The sequence below is a fragment of the Lathamus discolor genome, chromosome 4 (genome assembly GCF_037157495.1).
Source record: "Lathamus discolor isolate bLatDis1 chromosome 4, bLatDis1.hap1, whole genome shotgun sequence".
NCBI classification, from domain to species: Eukaryota; Metazoa; Chordata; class Aves; order Psittaciformes; family Psittacidae; genus Lathamus; species Lathamus discolor.
The window spans coordinates 110,856,640-110,884,299 of NC_088887.1; the positions used below are offsets into that span (position 1 = coordinate 110,856,640).

At 42.5% G+C, this 27,660-nt stretch overlaps 1 protein-coding gene across 2 annotated transcripts in view; it reads right to left on the reverse strand.

The window, feature by feature from the left end:
* Positions 1-1,237: 1,237 nt before the first annotated feature.
* The window catches only part of C4H11orf87 (chromosome 4 C11orf87 homolog), a 113,344-nt gene continuing 86,921 nt past the window's right edge, over positions 1,238-27,660 (reverse strand). Inside the window, exons 2-3 of one of the 2 annotated variants that reach the window (XM_065678639.1) lie at positions 5,365-5,446; positions 1,238-3,810 (exon numbers count right to left, since the gene is read on the reverse strand). In XM_065678639.1, coding sequence (XP_065534711.1) covers positions 3,186-3,662 — 477 coding nt within the window. In that variant the 5' untranslated portion in view covers positions 3,663-3,810; positions 5,365-5,446 and the 3' untranslated portion in view covers positions 1,238-3,185. Of the gene's footprint in view, positions 3,811-4,146; positions 4,254-5,364; positions 5,447-27,660 lie in introns of those variants that run through there. The other variant, XM_065678638.1, reaches the window with a different exon arrangement.

A 27,660-nucleotide genomic window follows, 5' to 3' on the forward strand; every position in this document is an offset into this window, starting at 1 on the left:
GCATTTACCCGGCACCTCTATCAAATATCATAGAAAAGGTTACACAAAAATATTTAAATATATGGATACAGAGACATAGATATTATACTTGCATAAAATATGCATATTCAAAACCCTTTGGGCAGTTTCACAGTTAGCTGAAAATGTATGCTTTAGAAATATGAACAATTTCCTACACTTTTCTAGTTTAAGTAGGAGGGGGGAGGGGAAAGAAGCATCAGCCTTATTAATACTGAATGCTAAGTGCTGAAGTTTAGCTGTAGCTGTAGGGTTTTGAAGCAATTGATGTGACAGAACCTCCAAGCATAAACTCTGTTTTAAAAATCCACATCTATTCCCTAGATTGCTCATTGTTTCATGAAAGTGAAAACCTACGTGTCCTGTTCGTATCAGCTAGATCTCCTGAGACCATGCAATTAAACCTCGTAAGTTTGCAGTACTTCAAGATAGGATTGTGTACTGGAAGTACACATGAGCAGTTCAGTGTGATAACAGGAATTTACAACTTCTTGTATCTTGTATAATTTAACTTTAGAAATTTAAAAAAACCAAACCCTTAAATGACACCACAAGAAGCTCACAGTTCTGAAAAAATTAAAGTCAGTATGAAATTTTACTTATAGACCACATAATTTACACAGATTTACATAAATACAGAGATATTAAAATATTAAATCAAAGCTACTTAACAGAGGATAGAGTTTTACATGATAAAAGATTTTAATTCTAGTTACATTTTTGCAACTACTTTTAGTGCCATGAGATTGTATAAATAATATATATACCTGTATATCCATAATATATATAAAGATATATATATCTCCATCCTTCTTTTTCTCTTCAAAAATAGGGCAATTTTATAACTGCAATGAGATGTGACAAGCAGTACACTTCTGGGGAATTATTGCATGCCTCGAGTGCATAAGGCAGAAAGAAGAGTATCTGACTTCAGACACTAAAGAAGTGGAATCATCAACCAGAAATGCACTGGAGTGATTTGGAACATCTTATTGCTTTTATAAAACTCAAAATTATACACTGTTGGTGGGGTTTTTTGTTTGTTTTTTTGTCTTGTTTTGTTTAAAGGCACAAAATAAAGGGGAAAGTAATATCTCTCTATTTAGTGGAGATCAGCGATGAGGAAGCTCCATTACTGCTCACTGAATGCTTTTCATTGTCCTAAATCTAATCCCTGTGGTGCAATACTGTGCTACAGTTGCATAAGGAGGTTAAACACAAAAGTTCATGCATCCTTTATTAGGGGAAGCAAAACAAAGCCAATTTCCTCGCCCAGCAAGAACCAGGAAGCCATTAGCATCCGATCATGGTGGCTGGAGGGGAGAGTCAGCCACCACTCCTATCAGACTACAATGTGCACAACCCCACTCGCAGGAACACTTGCCACACTAACCTCAGCTGGTGGAGCAGCTCCGTGAGCTGGGTGATACAGACTTGCCTAAAACGCTGGAGGCACAGATCCAAACTCAACAGCAATTTCCCATCATACCAGGCAAGACCGGAACGGGATAAACCCACGTAACAGAAACACTGCCCTGAAATCTCTGCATTTTGGGGCTATTAGGGGATGATGGAGCACTTCTGCCACCCTCTTTCTCAGTTTTAAACTGCTTAATGGCTTTCACTCCCGGCTTAGTGCCACACACCGCCCCGGGATTTTTGTAGCCTAACAGCCACCCTGGGAGGCAGAGTACAACAGACAGGGAGTAAGTGATTACAAAATACTAGAAGCTGTGGACTATAACTGTCTCCTCAGATCACTTTGAATGCCAGGCTAGAAAGAAAAAATAATAACTTAAAAAAAAAAAAAGAAATCCCTCGGGATCACTTTTTCTTTGCTGTATTTTCAGATGTTAATATGCACAATAGAGGGCTGCCTCTGCTATGATACCACACAAGATGATTCAAAGTTTGGCTATGGCACTCTGTTAAGGCACCTTCAAGCAATGGTCATTGCTTATAATCACTAAGCAAAGCTGCATTTTCTGTACCCGATGCTGCTTCAACCAACACCCACAACACTAGCAGCCACTCACACCTGCCATCCATGAACAAAAAACTCTGGGTGCTTGCTAGGGAGAAACTACACCAGCCACTTACAAAATAAATAGGAGCAGACATTTCGCACAACTGCATGGTTTCTTCCCCAAGAGAGGAAAGCAGAGAAAAGTAAGTGTTGTCTGTCCCTCATTGTCTACTAGATTAGGAGGGTTAAAAATATCTATCAGCCTAAAAAAGTAGAAGCCACCTCTGTACTGCTGCAGGATTTCTTGCTAGGAGGCGAAGCTGTAAACGCAGGCATTCGGAGCAGGGTGTCTAGTGCAGAACTGGATTGTTTCAGAACCAACAGGAGGCACAAGGACAACCTCCCCTGGGAGAGGATGGGCAAGTTACTGCACATCACCTCATCCTGCCACACAAAAGGGTATTGCGTTTGGGTTTCAGGGTTCATGGCACGGGGATGGGGGGCATTTGAAGATGAAGGGAGCTGAGGGGAGAGGAAAGCCCAAGCATCACTCTGTGCAGACAGCTGGCTCCATCCCCCCGCCCCCGACACCGGGATACTCAGCACTGCAGCTGGGGCATGGGGCTGTGGGGCTGGAGGGCACTTGCAGTTAAGCCCAACTGGGGGTGGCCATTTCTACACAAAACAATAGCCAGTCCTGGAACGGAGTGAGAGGGATGGGACAGGGGCAGAGGTCCTAGCACAAAACGACAGAGACGAGGGTGGACTGTTGCCCTGCTCCAAGAGGACAGGGGATCCCAAGGCACCCGCCAGACCTGCCTCTCCCCCCACACCATGCACCCATGCCCGACCCACACAATGCAAAGATGACACAGGGTGCAGTGGGAATCCCAAGAGAGTGGGACTGTCCCGGTCCTCAGGGTAATGATGTCCAGGGGAAAGGGACACCCCCCACACCCCTGACCCTCTCCTCCAGGAGGACAACTTGATATTTAGAGCTGTGTGCAGCTCCTTCTTCAGTAAAAAGAAGCATCCTTTCCTCACACAGTCAGTGAGAAACACAAGGTGATCTGTCATGCGCTTGGATCATGGGCTTGTTCGTTAATTTTAATTAGCAATGTTTTCTTCTTCGGGGGCTAGAATAATCACTCAGGTATTTACAAACACCAACCAGCACCTTCGCGAGGTCTCCCCCAAATCATCATGACAAAATCACCGTTTGCAGGAGCCCAGCACCAGCTGTGTCCAAACAAGCCCGTGCTTGCTGAGAGCTTGGGACTGCCGAGGGAGAGGGGCGCTGGATCTCCGAGTCCTGTGGGGGTCTTCCCAGCCGGCTGTCTCTTCCTTGAGGTGCCTCTCCCTGCACCCCTGTCCCAGGGTTCCGGCTGCTGCTATTGCTGCTGCGGGTGCAGTGGTCCCGTTCATACTCCTCCTGAGCCTTTTGCATTTTACGCTTCTTCATCTTCCTCTTGTGGATGTGGAAGGTGGTGAGGGAGAGGAGGATCAGGCAGAAGATGAGGGTGACCAGGACAATCAAAACCACAGTGGATGAGAAGGACTGGAAGAGTTGACCCACTTGCGTGATGCAGGTGCTGCTGGTGTTCAAGGTGGCGGATGTTCTGTTCAGGAGACAAGGTGGCAGCGACAGCCTCAACTCCTTGGAGAGCTTGGCACTCATTGAGGAGGCTTCGGAAGATGAGGATCTTCCTCCCCTCTCCGAAGACGTCTGAATTTCGACCGGTGCCGGGCTGCAGGCGGGCGCTCGCTGGAAAAGCCCGGGATGCTGCCGGCTCAGCCTCACGCTCGCTCTGAAGTGTCAGAGCAGCCTGCAAAGGAGCGGGACACATCAGCGCTCCGGGGAACCCACCCTGGGCAGCTCCCAGCTCTCCAGGACCCCGCCGGCGGCTGCGGCAGCCTCCTCCCCGCGCCCGCCGAGGCAGCGCGACGAGCGGCCCCGGCCCCCTGCAGCGGGGTAGCGGGACCGGGACGGGGCACCGCGCCGCGCCGCCACACCGACTCCGCAGATCACTCGGCACCCCGGGCAGCACCGCCCGGCCGCTCGCCCCCGCCACTTGCCGCGGGAAGGGAGAGAGGGAGGGAGCGGCCGCCTGGCCGCCAGAATCGCGAACCCCGGCGGAGACCTCCGCGCCAAAGCCCCTTACCTGCGCGGGCGGAGGGAGCGCCCGTGCGCCGCGGGCGTGTGCGCTGCGGTGCCGCGGAGCGAGTGCGCAGAGCGGAGCCTCCGCCGCTTCGGGGAGCGCCGCCAGCAGCCGACAGCCGCCCCGGCCGGTGACGTCAGCGGCACGCCGCGCCCGCACGGCCCCGCCTAGGCCCCGCGGCCGCCGGCGCGGCGAGGGGCCCGGCGCAGCCCGCAGACCCGCCCGGCTTCCCGACCTTCGCATCCCCAGGCGCTGGGACCGGCCCGGGCCCTTCCCCGAGCACCCCAGCACTGGCCCCAGCCAGCCCCTGTCCCCGGGTGCCCCTCCACACACCGCGGCACCAGCGACCACTTCTCGCACGCAACCCCTGCGCCTTCTCCTCCCGGGGTGCCCGGCGCCATCGCACCGCGTCCCACCCGCACCAGGGTCCCCCACAGCCTCTCCTCACAGCCGCCACACCGCTCGCTTCCGCGCTTCCAGCGGGGCTGGTGGGAATCAGAGCGAGCAGAAATGCCGAGGCGCCCGTGCCAAGTTGTGACAGACCTCACCGGGAGCACTTGTGAAAACTTGCCAAGACTAGGGGTGTTGCAGCTGGTTTCTTCAAGAACAAAGGGGTACGACCTGCCCATTAATACATTTAAGCTAAAAATTGGACAATTTCTAAACATAAAAGAATGCGTGATTTGAAAAATACTTCCAGTAGAGATAATGGTGCAAAAATAATCCTTAACATTTAGGATGGAGCTCTTCAGATTGCCAAAAGGAGCAAAGTGATGTAGTTGTGTACGGCAACATGGGACAGGACCTGGTGGCCCAGGAGGTTCCTTCACTCCCGTGTTGTGTGCAGAGAGCAGTTACTGTAAAGCTCTACGTGACAGGACTTTAAGGAACAATAGAAAGTGCCAGTCTTTTCTGGGGGCCTGAAGCCATCTGAAAAGCCTGGAGGAAAATCTGTACAAGACAAGCTCTGACATGAACTGGAAAACCCTTCAAGAACAAAGATCTGTCAGATCTGTGGACCATGACAGCCAAGAACCTGTCTCAGAGGTGGTAGGAGCTGGTAAGCTGGGCATTTAAGCACTTTGTTGTTTGAAGATACATTTCCTCTGTACTGCTTTTGCCTCTGATAAACACACTGCAGCCTGTGAAACTTGGCCAGTCGCTACTAACTCTATGATGGTTCTGGAGAAAGACTTATCCACTGCAGACTTATCCACTTACCCCACTGCAGGGGATGAGTAACGTCCAACCCAGCTGGGATACTTCCGATCATTTGCAAAGGGACTGCAACTTCAGGCTTCCTCTAAAACCAAAGGAATAGAGGTTCCCATTACTCCCTCTCCAAATGACACGGTCTGATGCTCTAGAGGGGTGCTGCAGGAGCTGCCCAGAGAGGAAAGTTGAGTCCAGAACTGAAAGACAAGCCCTTACTCATTCATGTACGTACTGCTCCTTGCATTCAGCAACCCCATGTACATACCCAGTATCACTGCCCAAAACACACCTCCCCCATGCGTTCTCAGCCACATTCCCCGCACACATGCATACCCCCTCTTGCATACCAGCCACATCTGCATATCCTCACTGACATTATGTCTGCACCCCTTTCTTTCCCCGTTAGAATAGCCTTTGGCACGGAAAACAGCATTGACAGCTGTAATACAGGGATGAAGGTAACCTAGGATGTTAGCCCTGTTTATGGCAGAAATAACCAAATTGTGAATTGAATACACTTCAAAGCCAAAGAATTTGCCAACTTGTGATGTGGTTATTGCAAAAGTTAATAGGACTGCTCAGTTGTACCAGAATATTTTACTATGTCTTCAGGTTTTACCTGTTGGAAAAGGAAACACAAAGGTACTGAAAGTTAAAATGCCTTGGATAAGTTTAAAAATCTTTGTGTATTATTTTCACCTGCTGTCTTTCACCATCTTGCCATTTGTCTCAAGCTGCCTCTTCCCAACTCACCCACCCTTCTCCTTGCTTATCCACTTTCACCCAGACCAGCAGGCTAAAATGCCCAGGAGGATCCATGTATGTTTTACTTGCTACTTTCAAAATGCCACTCACATTATTCCTTGATTTCAGGATTAGCAAATAATGAAAATGTGTATTGGTACAATATTTATTCCAAGTACAAGGCTTTTCCTAAATGGTAGGGAATGCAAGATGGGTCCTGGGAGTGGAGGAGGGAAGAGGCCTCAGTCTTACTCTTTCCCTACTGTCTCAGGCTCTTTTCTGTGATCATGTGCAATTTTGGAAAATTTCTGCTTCAGCCAATAGCTATGAAAAGCATAGGTAGTTCTTGCTCTGACTTGCAACTAATTTTACAATTTTAAACAAGTGAGGCGGTCAGAAGAGGAGCATTGTGGAGAAGAGGGGAAATAACTGTACTGTAATTATATATACCTCAGCGTTATGGTTCATACTGGCTGCCAGCCAGCCAAAGTATATAGATTCAAATACCCATGATAAGAATACAGGGAGTTTTAGGAATCAGGGGGGAGAAAATCTGTATTGCTATGGACCAGAAGCTGTGTATAATTTCCTTGCTATGATTAACTGATATAATTAGATTTGAATATAAAAATAACATAATAATAATAAAGAATCTATCTACAGTAGATAATGTGGTCATGAAAAACCCTTCCTTTATTTAGCAGAAAAGGATATGGTATCTTCAAAGAGTGCCCTCTTTCAAGAATAAATTGCTTGTTAGTTATAGTGCATTTTCCTCCAGGATATACACAGAATGACATTTATGGAGGTTAGGTTTCTTCTTCGAGTAGGATTGACAGCTGCGTGATAAAGGATATTATATTAAGGGGATAGTTTTTGTATTTTACAACGTTTGTACTCATTGCAACCTTGATAACTTCCAGTCTTCTCTGAAATCACATTGTTAAGAAGCAGCGAGCATACGTACCTGCAAATCCCCCAAATGGACTTCTGTACATGGATAATTTTTAATCTTTAAATTAGAGTTGTTCCTTCAGATGCTGATTCTTCAAGCCCTGCATTGCAAGGCTCTTTTTCGCCAAGGCAGTTGCCCGATGAGTTAACCTATATGAGCAGACACTGGTCATGTAAATAATGGTTTGATGGTTCAGGCCCTTGGCTACTAATGACCTTTCTCGAAAAAAATGTATTGTCCCACCACTGTTTAAATTTAGCAATTGATTGCATATAGAATAATGCATGACCCCTTTTACACTGAGATTGATGTCATCATTCACCAGACAGACCATGTACTTCATGAATGCCAATGACTCTCATATTAATTTGCAGTCTCCCCATGGGATTAAGGCCATCTGTGTAGAAGTCCTTTAGGACACTACATACTCCCACTACTATAGGTGAAACCCAGTGATTTAAACATGGTCTGAAACCCTAGTGCTGTAAATAGAATTAATTTTAAAACCAAATAAAAGATTTGTATTTCATGAGCACTCATAGGTCAGCTAAGATCCTACACATGTAAACACTGGTCTTGCAAAGATTCTGTAAGTGTCTTTGTGAGATTTTGATGGGACATAACTTGACTATAGCTGAGAGTGCTGTTCCCAGGCTACCAGCACAGAAGCAGATAATCTTTTTCTTTCTCTCTTTTCCCTACATCTTCTAGAAGAGGGTAGTCAGAGCAATGTGGGCTTGCAATTACTTCATTCTCAGGAGATGATTCCTTATGAAGCTTAAGGACAATTTTACATATTCAATTTCTATTCTTACTTTAGAAAAATATTCTTTTCTCATTCTGGTAAAGGAGAAACCTACCATGGGATGTTGAGAAGAAAAAAAGTAAGGATAATGTGATGCTGACTGAGGAAAGTTACTAAGCTTTTGGTGATTTCAACAGGGTGTTGAATGGCACCAGGAGTAGAATATCAGTCCAGACTATAAAGAAATAAATAGACAGCATTGTTCATGCACATCTCAGTGCACAGATCTTCAGTTTAATTATAACAACAGAATTCTAAAGCTGCAACATACATGCACCTACTAATGAGTAGCAGATCTAAGGAAAATTAATACAAAGGGGGGAAAGAGGAGCAGGATTTTATGTGTAACTGTATAGTAAGAGTTCTATTTAGTTTTTCATTAGACAATACATTTCGGAAAGTCAGAATCAGGGTAATGACCTTTCAGATTTAATCTTTTTGCTCTTCTTAGTAGTTTACAGAGTTTTCAGAGAATTTAGAGAAGCAGACTTTAATTACATTTTTTAAATAGAGAACATGGCTAGTGGTTGGTGAAACATAAGCTGACCATACTAGTGGATATCACAGAGAGAAAAAACAAACTTGTATTGATTAGTTAAACTGGAGAGAGGTTTAAGCATAATGATCCACATTTAAATATGATTTCATGTTAGCAGCACCTCACCTGCTTCCCCTACCACAGACTGAATGCATTTCGGAGCTAATTCAACATACCATTCACTCCAGGTTTTAATACAGGATAAAGCTGTTGTTAAGTCAGGTTCAGTTTGTGACAGAGTTAGATGCAGCCCTGGAGAATGGTGGGTTTGTGCAAGCCTGCATCACATTGTGCGAGCTAGGGCACTCTCTCATCCCGCCAGTGGGTGATGAGGATGAAAATTCCAAGGGAGAGAAAGAAACAACACACCTTCCATAGGTTATCGCATAGGCTAGGAAGAGAGTGATCCTGATGGTTGCTCATGTGATCTATCTGGATACTTAGATGAACAGCAACAGTGTGAAAGGGACACACAAGATAGCAGTCCTGTGAATGTTGTCTGCAGACAGGAGGCTGGTAGAGAAGGGGCTTGAATCTGAGTCTTTCATCTCCAGGCGGCACACGGCTCAGCCTAAGACAGGAGATTTTCTTGTTCATTCTATGCACATAACAATCCTTCCGCAACCTGTAACATCCTGGCTTTCTTCCAGGGAGGAAATCTAAGAAAGCTGGGAAAGTGTAATGGATGAAAAAGCCATTTACCTCTATCTGTACCAGAAAAAATCCGGGCTCACTGTGCTGTTCATCAATGAAGTGCATAGCTCAGATTTTGCCCAGGGCCTTTTATAATCCTTTTTTTATCAACTACTGTGTGAAGAAGGAAATTACTAGCATTCATTATTATTCTTTTCTGCTCTTATTTCCTAGGCCCTAAGCACTCAAGAGACCCCTGGTTTTATCCCCCCTTTCTCACTATTGAAATAGTAAAAGAAACCTTGATACCAGCTGCTGGAAATACCTTTTTCTCATGTTGTTGCATAGCTGGAAGCCTTTGTGGACAGCCCTGTTCTTCTGATTTGTCTGTCACCCTGCTGGCAGCCACGCATTAACAAGTGACCACCTTCTGTACACTCCTCTTACAGAAATTTGAATTAATTTTAGAAACTTTATTTAATCATAAAACTGATTCTTACTAGATTTATAGCCCTTCAGCTTTTTTCTTTTGAGGGTGCAATCTGGAGGAGGGGGAAAAGGATATTAATTTTTAACACAGGATCATCCCCAGACTTCGTAAGCATAACATTCCTTTATGCTCATGTTTTCAAAATAAGGATCAGAAATGTGAAGGTATTACTCTGCAAGGTGCCATGCCCTGTAGTCAGATCCAACCCAGGATACAATCACCTGCTCACAAGAAAGGTAAAACTAAGTATGTCACTAATTATTTCTTGGATTGGATCAAGAACCTTTCAGCAATAGCCCCTATCAGGCATTTCTTCCTCTTTTTCCCCAAAAACCCACATGGCAAACGGAGCTGCCCCAGCTGAAAAGGGATGGTCCCTTCCGTGATGAGGGGCCTCCATCGTATGAGTGATGATATGATCAGCTTTTAAAAGAGAAAAGGTTCTGAGAGACAGACAAGCTCAAGACTTTCACTTCATTATTCCTGGCATTTACCTGATGTCATGTAAGATGTGCTTGTGAATAATCTGTTTGTGCAAAAATAACTTCATCTTAGAAGTGGTTATTTTCCCAATGATATCAGCAAGACACAGTTGTTTACTGTACTTCCATTTTAAACTGCCTTCACCACAGAGTGTAATAAACTCTGATGGAGAACCACGTAATATCTTAGTACTAAACTCTGTTTTTCTCTCTGTCTCCTGCTAGGTTGTTATGCTCTTTGCCATGTCATGTCTGAAATTAGACTGAAAACACTTTGAGAAAGCAACCGAATTATCTGATTTTTATTAGGAGATGCTCTGAGAGAACATAAAGCTCTCTCCAAAATAAAATAAAACCAACTATAGCAGCAGCTGGAAATAAGAAGAAAATACCAATGTAATAAACACTCAACAAGAGCAACTACTTCCTTTAAAGCCCTCCAAGAACATATCTGGATGTTCTTGCGTGATAGCAGGAGGTATTTTAGCTGTTTTGCACATACTCAAAGAAAGTATTGACACTGTAACTTTTCTCTGTATACTCAGATAAGTAATGCCAGCATCATACAGAACTAGGGGAATCTAGCACTGTTTCCTGCTTCTGACTTTCATGGCTTAGAATTAAAACCTAGTTGTCTAAACCATTGCTATCATACAAATATTTTTGCTTGCCTTGAAGGGCCTGTAAGTATAGCTTGGCTGATTCACCTCTCACCATCTTTGTGGGTCATGCTGGGGTAGCGACAATGTGAAAAAGAAAAGTTTGCAAAGCAAAGGGAAGACTGAGTCTACAGAATTGAAAACAAAAGGATAAGCAAAAATGAACATGACAAAGCATTTTATAGAACAAAGACGAGCAGGTGGAACATAGAAGATACAGTCTAGAGGTAACAGTTGTAAATAACACTTATTTGGGGAGGAATACATAACAGTGAGAAGAGAGATTGAAAGAAATTGGAATTACATAACTAAAAATTTACACAGCATAAAAACATCACCTTTCATTTCAATCATAGGCCTGTGAGGACCTAAAACTAAATGCAGTTTCAGTTGTTCTAGATAGAGAGATATGTAATAATCCTTATGAGAATGCACATTTGAAAGTTATGTAAACTGTAATAGCTTGAAAAAAAAAGTGAAATGCTGTAATATTTCCTTATATATGGATACACATATCACATGCCACTTTCAATGCTATGCAATCCTTTCCAGCCTGTCATATTTACTCCACAAGTTTGAGAAAGAGTTGAACATCTGCCACAAAGTGTGTGTCAAAGTATGTCAGAAACTCTCAGGGACAGGTACTAGGAGAATAGGATGTCGTCCTAATGAGGGGAAATGTAGAAACACAGCTGAGATAGAATAAGAAGCTGTATTTCCTTTAGTTTTTTGTATGAAAAGAAAAATAGAGAGGGAAAGGAAAAGAAAGGAAAGAAAACAAAAAGAAAGGAAAGAAGGAGGGGGGGGGAAGGGAAGGGAAGGGGAGAGATTTCTAGGTTTTATTCTACTATTTCTTATGACATTTGATGACAGAGAAACAAAGGAATGGGATGCTGGTAGTGCGATAGTTTGAAGCTAAGCTATCTAGGTTTGAGCTAATGAAGCTAATGACTAGATTGCCTTTCCAGATTAAAACAATCCTTGGAAGCGGGCAAATGAGGTTATCTACCTAGTTCATGAAGGTGTCGTGTTTCAACTGAACACGTGTATGTTTCATATCAGCCAAAATTTGTTATGATTTAGGAAAAAAAAAGGTATAATTTGACAAGTGGCTTTAATTTAATTTAGTCATCACATATGGTATTTTCACATTAAAAAAAAAGACTAATTAACAACAGCTGTCATTTAAAAAAGAGCTGCTTTACAAAAGTACATTTCTCCATAGATTTCCATAATTATTTTTACTATGACAGAAAAGGACACAACCTAAATATCTAAATACTTCATCGCTTGATAGACTAAGCTTCATTTGAGCTGTTCCAGTCTCTTACGCAAATTGTATCATATTAAACAAAATTTATTGATGCTTATTTAATTGGAAGATGGCAGCATCTCTTTTTAGCTACTTAAAGCCTCACCAATAGCTGAGAAATATTAGTATGAAAGCTATACAAACATAAACCTTGCAAATCAAAAGAATCCTGCTATTTGGTGAGATTTTACACTGAACACAATCTCTATCACTTCATCCCACAAATAAGAGTTGTGCTTGTGAGTAAAGCAAGAGACAAAGTCAGGACTACAGTATTCTATTCCCAACTCAGCTACTGACTCACAGTGTGATTTTGCTCATTTACCACCTATAAAATGGAAAATGTGATAATGCTAATGACAGGGATAATAATACCTACATAAAAAGAAGTGCTAGGAGCCTTAAAGTTTGGAGAGAGCTTTGAGATAGAGCTGCTATATAAACACAAAGTATAATCCACAAGGGACTACAAGCTTGCACAATTTGTACATTCTTTGGGCTTTTAAAATTAAAGACAGGTGAACTCTGTATACGTGAAATACTCAACTCTGTTTTAATAGCTTATTTGAGAAGTCATTATGTTTCACAGTTGCCATTACATTGTATTGGACCCTGGCTTTTAAGAAGACCTAACTATTTTCCAGTCATTAACATGAGAAACTTTAAAGGCAGTTCAAAATAATCTCATCAGTGTGACTACTGGCTAGAGCTTGTCTTATTGTATTCTCCTCTTTGTAGATATGTGTAACAATGCATTTATGTGGAAGGCAGGAGAAAATGAGCATGTGAACACAGAGAAGTAATTCAGTGCTTTAATGAAAGCTGAATTCCTGAGGTGTGGGTGAACTTAGATTTTCTTATACCATAAATCTATCCTGACAAAGTCTCTGAAAATCATAGAATCATAGAAATGATCAAATATAACCCCAATGATCATTTCCTGAACAGTTCACATGTCTATTTTGACACAGTGGTATTCTTCTTTTGGAAATAATGGATTACATTAGAACAGAAACCTAGTAAAAAGTGTGGATAAGATATTCTGAAAAGGTGAAGTGTCCCTTGCTGAAAGGGAAATGAAACAGTAACTTTGGAAAGGTAATATAAACAACCAAAGTTAGAACAATAATGAAAAAGCCAATGTATAGATTATAGAACTCTGGAGACCACAGCACAACATCAGTCTGCAAAAACAGGTCAAAGGCATCTGAAAAGGTGCAGCAGTCGCTTTTATGTAATCAACTAGATTTTTTAAACAAATTGGCTAAATAAAAAGAGTAAGTAATCTTTGTGTGCAAACAAATGATTAGTGCAGAGGAGCAGTAAAAACATCTTCTATTAATAGCTTGTTTTGTAGGAAAAAAATAGATAGGACTAGATTTGTGTAAAACTGGCAGACTACAGGAGCAAGAAGAGTGAAGTGATATTAAAAGCATTTGTGTAAGCATACATTATTCTGAAAGATTTTCCAGTGCATGACATTTCAAATCCATTTCTATTTTCCTAAAAAACATGTCAAATTCTCAGACCATCATGGAATGGAAAACTTCTAAAGGCTGTAATAAAACTGCTTAATTCTTCTAAGTTACATTTCATTATTATTAGTTACATTACAATGCTAAAAGTCCTCATTGAGTCAATGTTAAGGTACTGAAATGTTAAAGAGGGCTCATACTCTACAAGAACACAATTCAGTTAAAAAAAAACAGTGAGGTAAACCAATTTAGTTAAGTCCACAGAAGGGGTCAGTGGCAGAAGAAGAGTAGTCCCTAGATTTCAGCATCTGTATTGTAAATATGATGTATAAAGACAACGCTTGCAGCATAAGTTGGTAGGCCAGCCCAAGCCTAAAAGAGGTTACAAAGCTATGAATAGTTTGCAGCCAACTCGGCTGCCCTGCCATGTTAGCTTTCAGTGTACTACTCATCTCTGGGTAGTCAGGTCGCTGGTGTGGCATCCTCCTCATTTCACAAGAGTAGGTTGGCTGGCAGAGCAGCCCCCACAAAGGTACATCTCCATGCTGTTATTTAATATTTCAGAGATGAAGAACAGTTAGCTGGTGACAGGGAATATATGTATAGGGTCCCAGGGAGAGTTAGAGGAAAGAAAGAAAGAAATGAATGGGCAGTAAGAACAGCAAGATTTCTCCCTACTGGAAGATTCCATTTTGTGACAGAGTCAAAAAGAAGCTCAGATTTGCATAGAAGAGAACACACATAGATTGCTGCAGCTTTCCTCTTTAAAACAAATAATACTTGCAAATGTTGTGCAATGACCATGTGTCACTGAAAAACAAAGATCAGGAGGAAGTGCATTTTATGGAGATGTTATTCTCTGCATACCTGTTGTAGTCTTTTCTGAACACCCTATGAACTGCTCAGCACCAGTCTTAGTGAAAAGCTAGATACTACACAAATGAGGGTTGTTTTTCTGTTCCTAATTGAGTGGAAAGTACTGCATGTCTCTGATTTGTTAGCAGCATTACTGGGGAGCAGGATCTTGGAAGAGCTTTCTGAGAACATCAAATGAGATAAGCCCAGACAGAGCTGATGTGAAGTATAAAATGAAAAAGCACAAAACTTTTGTGGATGGAAAAGAGCTATTCATGATGTTGTCCTAAACACAGTATTTGCAGGATTTGTGCCCATGGATCAGTGAGGACTATGTGAACACGTGAGGACCCTCGATGCACAGTGTTAAGAGCAGAAATTCCCTTATTTGTACCTGAGATAAGAGTTCACATAATTTTATCCTAAGAACCCCTTTGCCTTTTCTGGGTTTTTTTTTTTTTTTTTTTTTTTTTGCATTAAAATCACTTTGCATCCCAGTTTCAGCAAGGATAGAGTCAGTTTTCTTCCTAGTACCTGATACAGTGCTGTGGCTTGGATTTAATATGAGAATAATACACCACATAACACACCAATGGTTTTAATTGCTGCTAAGTATTGCTTACTCCAATCAAGGACTCTTCAGTCTCATGCTCTGCCACTGAGGAGGGCATGGAAAGCTAGGAGGAAGCAGAGACAGGACACCTGGCCCAAACTAGCCAAAGGGGTATTCCATACCACATCACGTCATGCCCAGTATATAAGCTGGGGGAAGTTGGCCAAGAGGGACCAATCACTGCTCGAGGATGGGATGGGCATTGGTCAGCAGGTGGTAAGCAGTCATATTGTGCATCACTTCTGTTTCTTGGGTTTTATTCCTCGCCTACCCCTTTTCATTACTGTAGCTATTGCTATTATAATATTTGACTTTATTTCAATTATTAAACTGTCCTTATCACAACCCACGAGTTTTCCCACTTTTACCTTTTTCTGATTCTCTCCCCATCCCACTGGGGGAGGGAGCAACTGAGCAAGTGGATGCCAGATGGGGTTGAACCACAGTTTGATGAGTATTTCTTGTAAAAACAAGGAAATCATTACTTTGCTTCCAGAGACAATCCAGAAAAAGAGAGAAGGGTTGGGATGAAGGCTACGAAGACCACTGTTAGGCCATGTCCAACATTTTTTTTTATGTGAGGCTGCACCTTGAATACTGTGTTCAGTTCTGGGCCCTTCACTACAAGAAAGACATTGAGGTGCTGAAGCAGGTCCAGAGACGGGCAACGGAGGTGGTGAAGAATCTGGAGAACAAGTCTGATGAGGATCGACTGAGGCAACTGAGCTTGTTTAGTCTGGAGAAGAGGTGCTCAGGGGTGACCTTATTGCTCTCTACAGCTTCCTGAAAGGAGGTTGTAGCAAGGTGGGGATCGATCTCTTCTCCTAAGTAACAAGTGATAAGACAAGAGGTAGCGGCCTCAGGGTGCACCAGGGAAGGTTTAGATTGGATATTAAAAAAATTTCTTCACCAAAAGGGTTGCCAAGCACTGAAACAGGCTGCCCAGGGAACTGGTTGAGTCACCATCCCTGGGGGTGTTTGAAAGACTTGTAGATGTGGCACTTAGGGACATGGTTTAGTGGTGTCCTTGGCACTGTGACATTAGCAGTTGAACTCAATGATCTTAAAGGTCTTTTCCTATCTAAAAATTCTACGATTCTATGCTGTATTGATCTTGGCACTGCTACTCTCAGCTTTGAAAATGGCAGATTTCCTTTTTCTCAGCCTCACTTTGCCATGACCCTCCTTGTCTGAGAAAAGCTGAGTAGGTGGCACAGAAGTATCAGTGTCAACGGAGCATGTTCATTTGTGAGAATGGCTGGGCAGCATCCAAACATGCATATTCAATATTTTATGAAAAAAGCCTTGCGCAAGATTCATCATCCCTTCTTTCTATCCATGCTGGTGCTCCCCTTCTGCTTATCACAGCTAAGTCATTATTGCTCTTCTTGCTGCAAGCCTCATTCACCTTCTCCAGGCAGCTGGCCTTACTGCTCTCATCCTGCTTTTTAGTGCCATTGCCGAGTCTCCCTAGGAGTTTCCAGGCCCTTTGTCTGAGCCCAAATTCCTGCAGTATGAATGAGAGAGATGCGTAGGCTGGATGTGTCATGTGTCCATCACGTGATCTCATCTACGCCTCAGTGATAATCTCTCCCCTCTGAAAATTTTGTATCTGAAGCCTTGGATACACTTCAGGTCTGCTAGGCTGTAGAGGAATAAGGTCTGTGATTTCAAGACAGTGGAGTCAGATTAAAGTAAACTGGTCACACAATTCATGCAAATGACATATATGCCCTTGAGGGAATATTAACTGGGTTTCCAGCTAAACTGCACATAAATCGTCTTTTATATATATAGTGTGGTGTGGATGAAAAATGTCCTAAAATGCTGATATCTGAGAAAAAAGCATTGAAAGCAAGCTACACAGTTTCAGATTCCCATCATGGCCAACTGAAATGCAGTCTTAGCTTCTTGTCAGGTGTTGATGCCAGCTGCCAGGGTGGTGCCATGCTGCTCTTGCACTTTTAATTACCATTAACCATTTGGCATATTTCTGCATAAGTGACTAAGAACTCCAAGGGTGTTCACTCACTTGTCCTTCAACTCTTAACAACTTTGTTATTCTCTGAAAACTAACTTACTTCTCTTCTTTTGAGCTTTTTGCCAATGTGCCCTGGTGATGTTCTGGCCTGTGCTTTCTTCCCTCAGTGATCTCTCCAGTTTCCAAGCAGCTACCCTGCGACAAGATCAAGATTTCAAATAAGTAAATGAAGGCAGATTGCACCACCATATTCTGGTTTTTCCATCTTTACTTTGGACTGCCTGCTCATCCCTCATATCCTAAACATAAGGCAGATTTCTCAGCATCTTTAAGTTACTTCCTTTATGGATGGTATTTCTCGGGTTGTCAGTTCTACATCATCTCCAAATCCGCACATCTTGTTCTACATTTCCTTCTGTAAGATAACTGCTACCTCCTATATATAGCTGAAGCAGAACAGGCTCAACATATTGCCACTTGTCACTCTTATCCCACTGTCTCTCTCTACCCCGCTGTCCCATTTACCATCTCTGGTTTCTGTTAGCAAACCAACTGATTATTTCATCATCAGTGTTCATTTGTTAACCTGACAGATTACTCTGTCAGTGGGCATTAAAAGCTATCCACAAGTCTTTGTGAAGGATACCTACACATGCACCCTGCTCCGTTCTCACTTTCTCCAGCTGGGAAAGATTAATCAAGATGGCTAAGTTTGAACTTCTTCAGTGCTGAGAATCTCCATCTAATCTGTCTGTCCAAGTGTTCACTGTTTGTCCTTCACCAGCTTTCCCAAGTCTTAAAATGAAAGCCAGAAGAAGGGTCTGTATATACCACTTCCTTTGAACTATTTTTTTCTAACTTGAGAAGCCCAAGTAGGTATCTCTGTTCTCTAAGTGCAGTAGGCTCAGCCTTCAGCTGGCATCAGATCAATAGAGCTGCACTGTTTTCAGCCCAGTGAAAGTTTTCTGTATCTTCAGCTTCTAGTTCACCTATCACTGTATAATCTTAGATCTGTGAACAGCTCATAGCGCTTTAACAAGGTACCACTTGTTACTGAGCATACACATGCTCCTTGCTCAGCTGGAAACCAACATGCACCAGCTTCACTTTCATGAAGGTGGTTTAAGTTAACACATTTTTTTCTTACAGACAGGGAAGGCTAAGAACAAGTACACACACACTTATGAAGCCTCAGCAGGTGAACGGTAACTTATTAAGTAGCATGACCCAATCACATTCAATTAGTGCCTGTATTTTATAAGGAAAGTACCCTGCCTCTTCTTAAATTTCCATTGGGAAATTTAAGTCTTGTACCAAAGTGCCCTCTGGGAGTTTTGGTTGGCTCTGGCTGCATTTCTAATCCTTTGGTCTTCATAGATTTTAAGCATTGCAGGCTTCTTGAAGTACATGTGGCAGACAGCATGAATCTATTTTTCTTTGGTTTTGATATAATGTTCTCATACAGTTTTCTTAGTAAAACCTTTTACTCTTGGGTACTGGAAAATATAAATGAACACTCTGAGGAGCTGAAGTCTATGCTTGACTGTGGTGCAAATGCGACAGGAACAGGGCAGGCGCCTTAGTTGCCTTTTCTGTCTGCGAATGTCAGAAATTCCACAAGTGAATGCTTATAATGGAATTACAAAACATGTTCACTGTGTGTCCATTAACACGTGTACTTAGATTTTGGGGTGTTTTTCCTATTGTAGATGAGGCCTTACTTTTCTCCCAGGAAATCTTAGGAGTGCTGTAGACAATACAGGAGCCCTTCTTCTCTGCACTTGCTCCTCCAAGGTGCAGTCTGAAAAGAGACTGCTTGGGAAACATATGCAATCACATTTTGGATGCCCACAGAATATACTGTGAACTGGATCTTCTTCATGATGGGACCACAAGTACCTCATGGGCAGAGCAAGAGAGAGGGCCAATTTTGGCATCTCCAGCTCTGACCTGCTGGAGACACGCTTGGTTTCAGGCATCTCAATGTGAAACCTGGTCACTTAGAGCAGAGCTAGCTGCACTGGAGGGACAGTGACCAACTGCCAGAAGTTTAAGCTGTTGACCATTAACCATATATACTAGGCTACAGGATTTTCACCATTCTTGGTCTGGGAGCAACATTAATTCTACTGGTAATGCTCCAGTCCATTTCTGATAGTTATTTTACCTGAAATGGTTTGTCCTTGTTCTAGTCACTGGCCTCTTAGATTTCAGAGGTTTGATGTGATTTACTGGGAAATGTAATCCTGTCAGGAGACCATGCTGCCTGTTGATTTTCCCTAAACAGTTTTTGAGGTGTCTCCTTTGTCGTGGTTTAAACACATTCAGCCATAAATCACGCAGTCGCTCTCTCACTCCCCCCCTTTTTGCCCTCCACCTGCTCCCAGACGGATGGGGAGGAGAATCAAAAGAATGCAACTCCCACAGGTTGAGATAGGAACAGCCCAGCAACTAAGGTATAACACAAATCACTACTGCTGCCACCAATGATAAGGAAATAACAAGGGAAGAGAATACAACACCTCACCACCCGCCGACTGATAACTCGCCCCTCCCAGCCCTACCGAGCCCCGACCAATACCTAGTCCAACTGTGCAGTGAACTATCCCTTCTGGGTAACTCTCAGTTACATCCCAGGCATGACGTGCTGTGGTATGGAATACCTCTTTGGTCAGTTTGGGTCAGGTGTCCTGTCTCTGCTTTCTCCCGGCTTCCCCTCCTCCCTGGCAGAGCACGAGGCTCAGAAAGTCCTTGGTCAGTCTAAATATTTGTGCAGTAATTAAAAACATCGGCGTTATCAGCTCTGTTCCCAGTCCAAAAGTCAAAAACACAGCACTGCACCAGCTACTAAGAAGGAGAAAAAATGACTGCTACTGCTGAATCCAGGACACCCCTACACGTATGCACATATAATCTCAATTATCTACATTTAAAGCAGCTTCTGGAGGCTCTTCATTTACTCACAATCCTCTAGCTGTTTTCTTAATTGGTTGAATCACTGTTCAGGTTTGTGGAGCCTGAAACAAAACCACTTTTGTTTCCACTTCTGAAGATAATTTGAAGTTACTTCCAAATGTTCATTTTATAAGTTGCTGTTATACACTCATCTTAAGATATATCCTCTTTTATGCATTGCTGTTTAGAACCTCTTTGGAAGCTTAAATTTCAGTATATTTGCTGACCAAAATGCATTTTTTTCCTGATTATAAAACACATATTAGGATGCTAGGATTACTCATGTTTGTTGGGCTCTAAGCAACTTAGCAAGATTTAAGGAGGAATCAGATTTTTGTTTGCACAAGAAGTATAGCCAGGGCTATAACAGTTAATGATAACATTAGCAGGGAAGGGATGTTAAATGTCATGCTTTAAAACAATCTACATTGCAGAAATTAGAATAATACCGAATGTCTGGGCCATGTGATCTGCCTACTGCATAGTTCATAAATGCTTACATCTGAATCACCTCATACCACTGACTGCAGGAGACTTACAACAGACTTGCCCCCTGTTCCCAGCTTTTGTTAGGATCCAACTACCTCTTTGGAGAAAGCAGTACATGTGAAAACACAGAAGCAGTGTGAGCAATCTCTGCTTTTATTGAATTTTTCCCTCAGTCCTACAGTACAATTCGATTAGTTGGAAGTCTGCTGACACAAATGGGCCAGAAAAATATCCCAAGCAGACTGTCAGACTGAGGTGTGGTCTGTGTACGACTCTATTTCTGCCTGTAAGGTTATCTTTCATGGATGCCTTTGATTAATATGCCCTACAGTAGTAGCAAGGAGAGTTTATTTCTGATGTGGGAGGAGAACTTTGAACTGCCAACTGATAATCCGAAGAAAAAGCACATACTAGTCCAAACCAGTCCAGGATTTAGCTGTGCCTCTTAGTCACCTTCACCTTCCCCCCTCAAGGCAACCTTACTTTACTTTCTAAATGGCTGGGCTAAGATTTTATGCTGAAAATGAGGTTGTATTTGATGTTTGGTTGTGGTCTAAATGTACAGTGTAGCAGAGGAACTGAAAAATCAGTGGTATTGCTTATGTGGCAATAAAATTCAGGTCACAGGCAAATTTGCTGAAGGTGCACTCAATCCCACTGTCCATGTCACCAACAAGGATGTTGAACAAGAACGGTCCCAACACCAATCCCTGAGGGATACCACTCGTTACTGGTCTCCAGCCGGACGTTGAGCCATTGACCACAACTCTTTACGTGCAGCCATCCAGCCAGTTCTTTAGCCACCCACTGGTCCAGCCATCAAATTGATGCCTCTCCAATTTAGAGACAAGGATGTTGTGCAGGACAGTGCCAAACACTTTGCACAAGTCCAGGTAGATGACATCAACTGCTTTGCCCCTATCCATCAGCCCTATAGGGCTTTATCCCATGGAACCTTACTAAGCAGGTTCCTGAAGAGGCCAAAGTCTGATTTGCTGCTTGCCCTTCTCACTACCATGAGGATCTTGAACTCCACCATATTGTGATCACTGCAGCCAAGGCTGCCTTGGTGAGCACGAGGTCAAGACTGGCACCTATCCTTGTTGGCTCTTCTGGTCTGATCCTCAGTTGATCTGATCATCTCCCTCAAAGCCAGGCAGCTACACTGACATAAAATTGCAGAGTATGAGAATAGAACGTTGCATCCTATGTTTCACAAAAACATCCTTAAAAGATCAACTGAACTTGAAGAATCTCACTTAATCTGAAGTCTGGAATGAAGGACAAAACCAAGGCTAATAAACACATGGCAGGATACCAATTTATAGGAGTACAGGTAAATATTTAAGGATCAGCCTAAGGTCTTGCCTTATTTAATACTTCCAGTAATAAGCTAAAAAGAGAAGTAAACAACATATTAATGAAATTCGCAGGTGACACTTTGGCAAGAAAAGGCAAGAAAAACAGGGAGGCCGAAGATACAGGACAGAGGGACTATAGTAATTAGTAACAGGGACCAAAAATAACAAAACAGGAATCACCTTGGAAAAATGCAGTGAAGAGTGTTAGCAGAAGAGAAAGGAAGATTAGTGTGGAAGATGGTTTCCATAAGTGGGAGGTTCTTAGGTTATATAGAAATTTGGTAAAAGGATAAAACCCAGCAAGTTACTTTCAGGATTATAGTATGGTGGGAGAAAAGGTTGATGTAATTTATATGATGTGTATGTGCAAAGATGCAGCAACACAGAGCAGCAAGAATCACTCTCTGCAAGACTGAGGTTTAATGTGTGAGGGATATTGCTCCATCTCTAGTGAGATTTTCACAGGTGGGTTCAATGAACCACAGCACAACTAAGAGCACTAGACTAGCTCATGCCCAAGGAGTGATTAAATTAGAAATGCATAGGGTGAGTAGTGAATCAAGAACATGACACCAACATTGAATAGGTGCAATCAGAAAGCAAGAAAAGAATGTGAATACAGGCAGGAATATGAACAGAAAATCATCAATAAAAGAGTTTTGAGATGGAACCAGAGGACTTTTATCTCTGGACCGATCTCATGATAGGTGTAATAGACATAACAGTTGCATAGCTTGGACTTGACTAAGGATCCATGCCAGTCTCAGGCTGCTGAGTCTTCCTATTTTTTTCACTCTTTTGATTGTATCTTGGGCTCAGCTTTTAGTGTCCTGGTTCTTCCTCCAATTGCCCTGGCCGTATTTCTAAACAGCTCTCTTGGCTTTTAGCCAGGTGTGCATATTCTTTGTTTGAAATACTATCTGTTGTGGTTTAAGCCCAGCCAGTAACTCAGAACCACGCAGCCGCTCGCTCACTCCCCACCTTCTTCCTCCGCCCACTCCCAAACGGATGGGGAGGAGAATCGAAAGAATGTAATTCCCACAGGATGAGATGAGAACAGCCCAGTAACTGAGGTATAACACAAACCACTGCTGCTACCACCAATAATAATAATGATAAGGGAAATAACAAGGGAAGAGAATACAACACCTCACCACCTGCCGACTGATATCCAGCCCGACCCGAGCAGTGATCTAGCCCTTCTGGGTAACTGCCCCCAGTTTATATACAGGGCATGACGTGCTGTGGTATGGAATACCTCTTTGGTCAGTTTGGGTCAGGTGTCCTGTCTCTGCTTCCTCCCGGCTTCCCCTCCTCCCTGGCAGAGCATGAGGCTCACAAAGTCCTTGGCCAAAGTAAACATTACTGAGCAGCAACAGCTAAAAGCATCAGTGTTATCAGTGCTGTTCCCAGGCTGAAAGTCAAAAACACAGCACTGCACCAGCTACTAAGAAGGACAAAAATGACTGCTACTGCTGAACACAGGACAGTATCTTACACCACGGGGGTCAAATCTCACTCCCACTGAGACCTATTTCCACAGCACCTATTCCCCTCCTAGGAACACAGTACTTCCAGCAATTTCTGCATCATAATTATTTCAAGCTCTTAAGATAATTTTCTGGATATTTCTCATGTAGACCTCATTGATACTCTCTCCAAACCTATTTCCAAGCATGAAAGAAGATGCAGAATTTGCAAGTAAAGCTGTTTTCTTAATTAAATAAGGAATGGGAGTGTGGTGAAAAGAAATGGATGAAATCTCAAAATGATATTAAAATGTGTCAGAAAATGTGCTGGGGATAAACGGAAATTTTACACAAAGAGGAAGTCTTGGCACAAGTCAGTAAACGTAAGGGCTGGCACACTGGAAAAGGTTACCAAAGCACCTTGGTGAAGCCAAGGTCGAAGTAGACATGGAGAATTTTCTAAAGGATTATGACTAACATTGGTAGGGCATGTTAAGGAAGATGAAGAAAATGCTTTTTCTTCATCCTAAAATGTTGAAACATTATCCTATCTTACTCTCTTTCTCTTGAGAGACAGCCTTTATGGTCACAATACACATGAGGGGTCAGATACGTCAGCTGCTGCAGAAAACCCAAGAAGCTTCCCTCAAATATTTTCTCACTGGAAATAGCTCCCTACATTCACAATCCTCCTCCCATAGAATGAATTTTAATAAGTATCTTTTTTCTTTCGTTCCCCCTGATTGCTTCAGTTTTATTGTGCTTTGCCTTTATTTTCATTTTCATGTTCTTTCCATTCTACTGCATTATGAATTCTCATTTTACTTGTTGAAAGTTAGAGCTACTGTACATATATTTAGAATACATGGGGGTGTATGTGGATACGGATATTAATAGATACATGAGCATCACATAGCTCTCATTACTGTTCCAATATTATCAATTTTATTCACCATATGTCATGTTATACAGTTCTCACCTTCACCAACTTTAGGTGGCTGTTTGCACGTGGTCAAATAAAAGCTGACCTGCAAATGTCTAGTATTTCAATATTCCGGATACATTTTGATTATGTTTGTTGGGTCAAATGGGATACAAAGAATCTGACAAAAGAATCTCAAACTAATGTGGCAGAAGTTTGCCTTGAAGAGGAAATTGTATAACTAAGCCAGTATCAGCCTAAGGCTGTTTTATCACACTTATACAATGGGCAAAGATATTAGGATGGACAATCTGAAAAAGTCACACCCTGCTAATCAGAGATAATTAATGTTCATTTTCTTTCTGCAGCATTTGTTCTTTTTTGTACATCTTTAGACCAAGAAAAAAAAATTATATACTGTCATCCGGTACTTTGCAAATCATAGAATCATAAGAATAGTTAGGGTTGGAAAGGACCTTAAGATCATCTAGTTCCAACCCCCCTGCCATGGGCAGGGACACCTCACACTAACCCATCTCACCCAAGGTCCACCTATCAAACTGATGTCTCTCCAATTTAGAGACAAAGATGTCGTGTGGCACAGTGTCGAACACTTTGCACAAGTCCAGGTAGATGACATCAACTGCTCTACCCCTGTCCATCAGTTCTGCAGCCCCATCATAGAAGGCCCCCAAATTGGTCAGGCAGGATTTCCCCTTAGTGAAGCCATGCTGGCTGTCACCAAGCACCTTGTTGTTTTTCATGTGCCTTAGCATGCCTTCCAGGAGGATGTGCTCCAAGATTTTGCCAGGCACAGAGGTGAGACTGACTGCTCTGTAGTTCCCCGGGTCTTCCATTTTCCCCTTCTTGAAAATGGGGGTTATATTTCCCTTTTTCCAGTCATCGGGAACTTCACCTGACTGCCGTGATTTTTCAAATATGATGGCCAGTGGCTTAGCAACTTCATTCGCCAGCTTCTTCAGGACCCGCAGATGGATGTCATCAGGTCCCGTGGACTTGTGCATGTTCGGGTTCTTAAGATGGTCTTGAACCAGATCATCTTCTACAGTGGGCCCAAGGTCTTAATTCTCACAGTCCCTGCATCTGTTTTACAAGACTTGGGTGGTGTGGTCAGAGCATTTGCCAGTGAAGACTGAGGCAAAGAAGTCATTCAGAACCTCAGCCTTCTCCAAATCCAGGGTAGCCAGCTCTCCCAATAGCTTCCAGAAAGGGCCCACGTTGTCCCTAGTCTGTCTTTTATTTGCGATATACTTATAGGATCCCTTCCTGTTATCTTTCACATCCCTAGCCAAGTTTAATTCTAACTGGGTCTTAGCTTTCCTAACCTGGTCCCTAGCCTCCTGGACAACATTCCTGTAATTGCACCATTTGAGTACTTTGTTCTGTATGAATGATTGATGTCCACAAAACTAGCATAACTTGTATTTTAAAGCTTCATTTTACATGAAAACACTGAACAAAACATGATATACTGCCATAGTAAGCAGGAACTAATATTTCGAGAATTCAACTCCATAGGTAACAAAAAGTAAGTTAAAAAGCAAGAATAAACTGTGTTTTGGTAACCACCAAAATCTCAGAGCCAGACAGTGTGTTTCACTTCTATCTCTACGCACTGTACTTTCAGCTCAATTTTCTATGGTATTGTAATCATCCATCTATTAATATTTCTTATCCCTTTCAAAATCTCACACCAGATAAAATCAGCCCCTGTCAAACATCTCTAGCAACGGAGGTATGGTGGATACGTAGAGCAAAGAGGGTTCTGCGTACCACCACACACTGTAAAAGAGGGAGGGACCAGCAAGTTTAACCTGCATCTTCCAGCACCAGCACATACCACTCTTGCTCCTCAGGATGCAATCGCAGTCATGTATCACCCCCATTAAGATCCAGGCTGCATATCTCTGATTGTCATGGAGACTGTTTCAAAGCCTTGCTGTGCTTCAGCAGCAGCAGCAAAGGGGATGATAGTACTTGGTCTTAAGCAAGACACACTTCCATCTATTGCAGAGGGCTAGAGGTATAAGTTAGAGCAACCTTCCAGCTACTCCTACGCAATTATGCCCTTGTATTTTTGCATAGTTTCTAATAAGTGTGCCTTCAAGATGAACACAGGAAGAGCATTTTCAAGGATAGCATATTTTTCCTTCTCCTTTCTGCCTCCTAACCCTCCCTCAGGCCGAGATGCTGGGGTATTTCAGATTAAACATGTTAATTAGGAAACTATTTAGCTTACGATGTCTTGTCTGCTTTTCTGTTCCTTTGGGGCATTTCAATAATAACAGGCTATTGGAGCAAGGGATATACAACAACTTGGAACAAGAGGCAGGCAGAGACCCAGATAAGTGGAAGGCATTAGTAGAGTTGATTTTTTGCAAGACCTGAGGCAAATAACTGATTTGCATAAGAATGAGGAGACAGTTTTATGTCAAATGTCAAACTTGCGAAGAATTGCAATTTGCAGCCATCCATAAGGTATTCTCAAGTCAGGTCAGTTCTCACAAGAAATGGGAGCAAAACTGAGTAACATAAAATCCAAATTGGTACAAAATAACTGGTTTTAATCACATCTGAGCAAAAGGAGTCTTCACACCAAATTTTCACTGTAGGAATAGTTATTAAAATAGTTAAGACGTAGAAGCTTCTGAAAAAAAAATTGGTTGGTGACCTGCCTGTCAAGATTTATGCTCGTATTACCACAATAATCACAGCATCTCTCCAAGGACTGAGCAAAACCATTACAAGAGATACCAAGGTTGTGACCTGAATCACTACTTTGAAAATGTGAAGGACACCATCACTCTCAAAATGGAAGTAAACAGTTAAAATGAAATCAGGGAAATAGTAGAGTAAAAGATGCTTCTACAAGCTGCTTCTACAGCATTTGGAGCAAATTTGCTTTAGGAAAGAGGTCCACTGTGGACAGCCCAAAACACCAGAAAATCATGCTCAGAGTAAGAATGAAATATGTTTCCTTGAAAAAGAAGACGGAGATTCTCTGATGAGCACATACGCAGTTTCCTGGTAGCAAATAAAGCAGGTCTCAAACCTCTTGGGAATATCCTGGCAGACTTCAGCACCATGAAAACTTCGCTGCTCGGTCTTAAAGTTCTAAAGGTACAACTCTTTGAGGGGAGAAAATTCCTGTAACAGATCCTTTCTCATGGAAGACTTGGAGGAACAGAAGCATGTGATAAAACAACAAGAGCTAATGTTCAATAAAAGCAAAACCTATCAGATATTATGAAAGAGACAGTGACAATATAATCAAGTTTCTAAGAAAAAATTTATGGTCAAGGCAACCTGCAGAAAATCAACAACTTCCAGGTGCTACCTCTGGCCTGGAAAAATAGTTGACTGTGGTCAAAGCAAAAGGAGAAAAAAAATCAGATAAAACTAGTTTAGGTGCGGTTTAGGAATCTAGGACCCATTGAATTTAGGAGCAATATGGGACATCAGTGCGAGCCTCTCAGCTTGGGATGCTGAAGCAGTCTGGAGAGAAACCACTGTGCTCCCAGTGACCACCAGACCCAGCAGAAC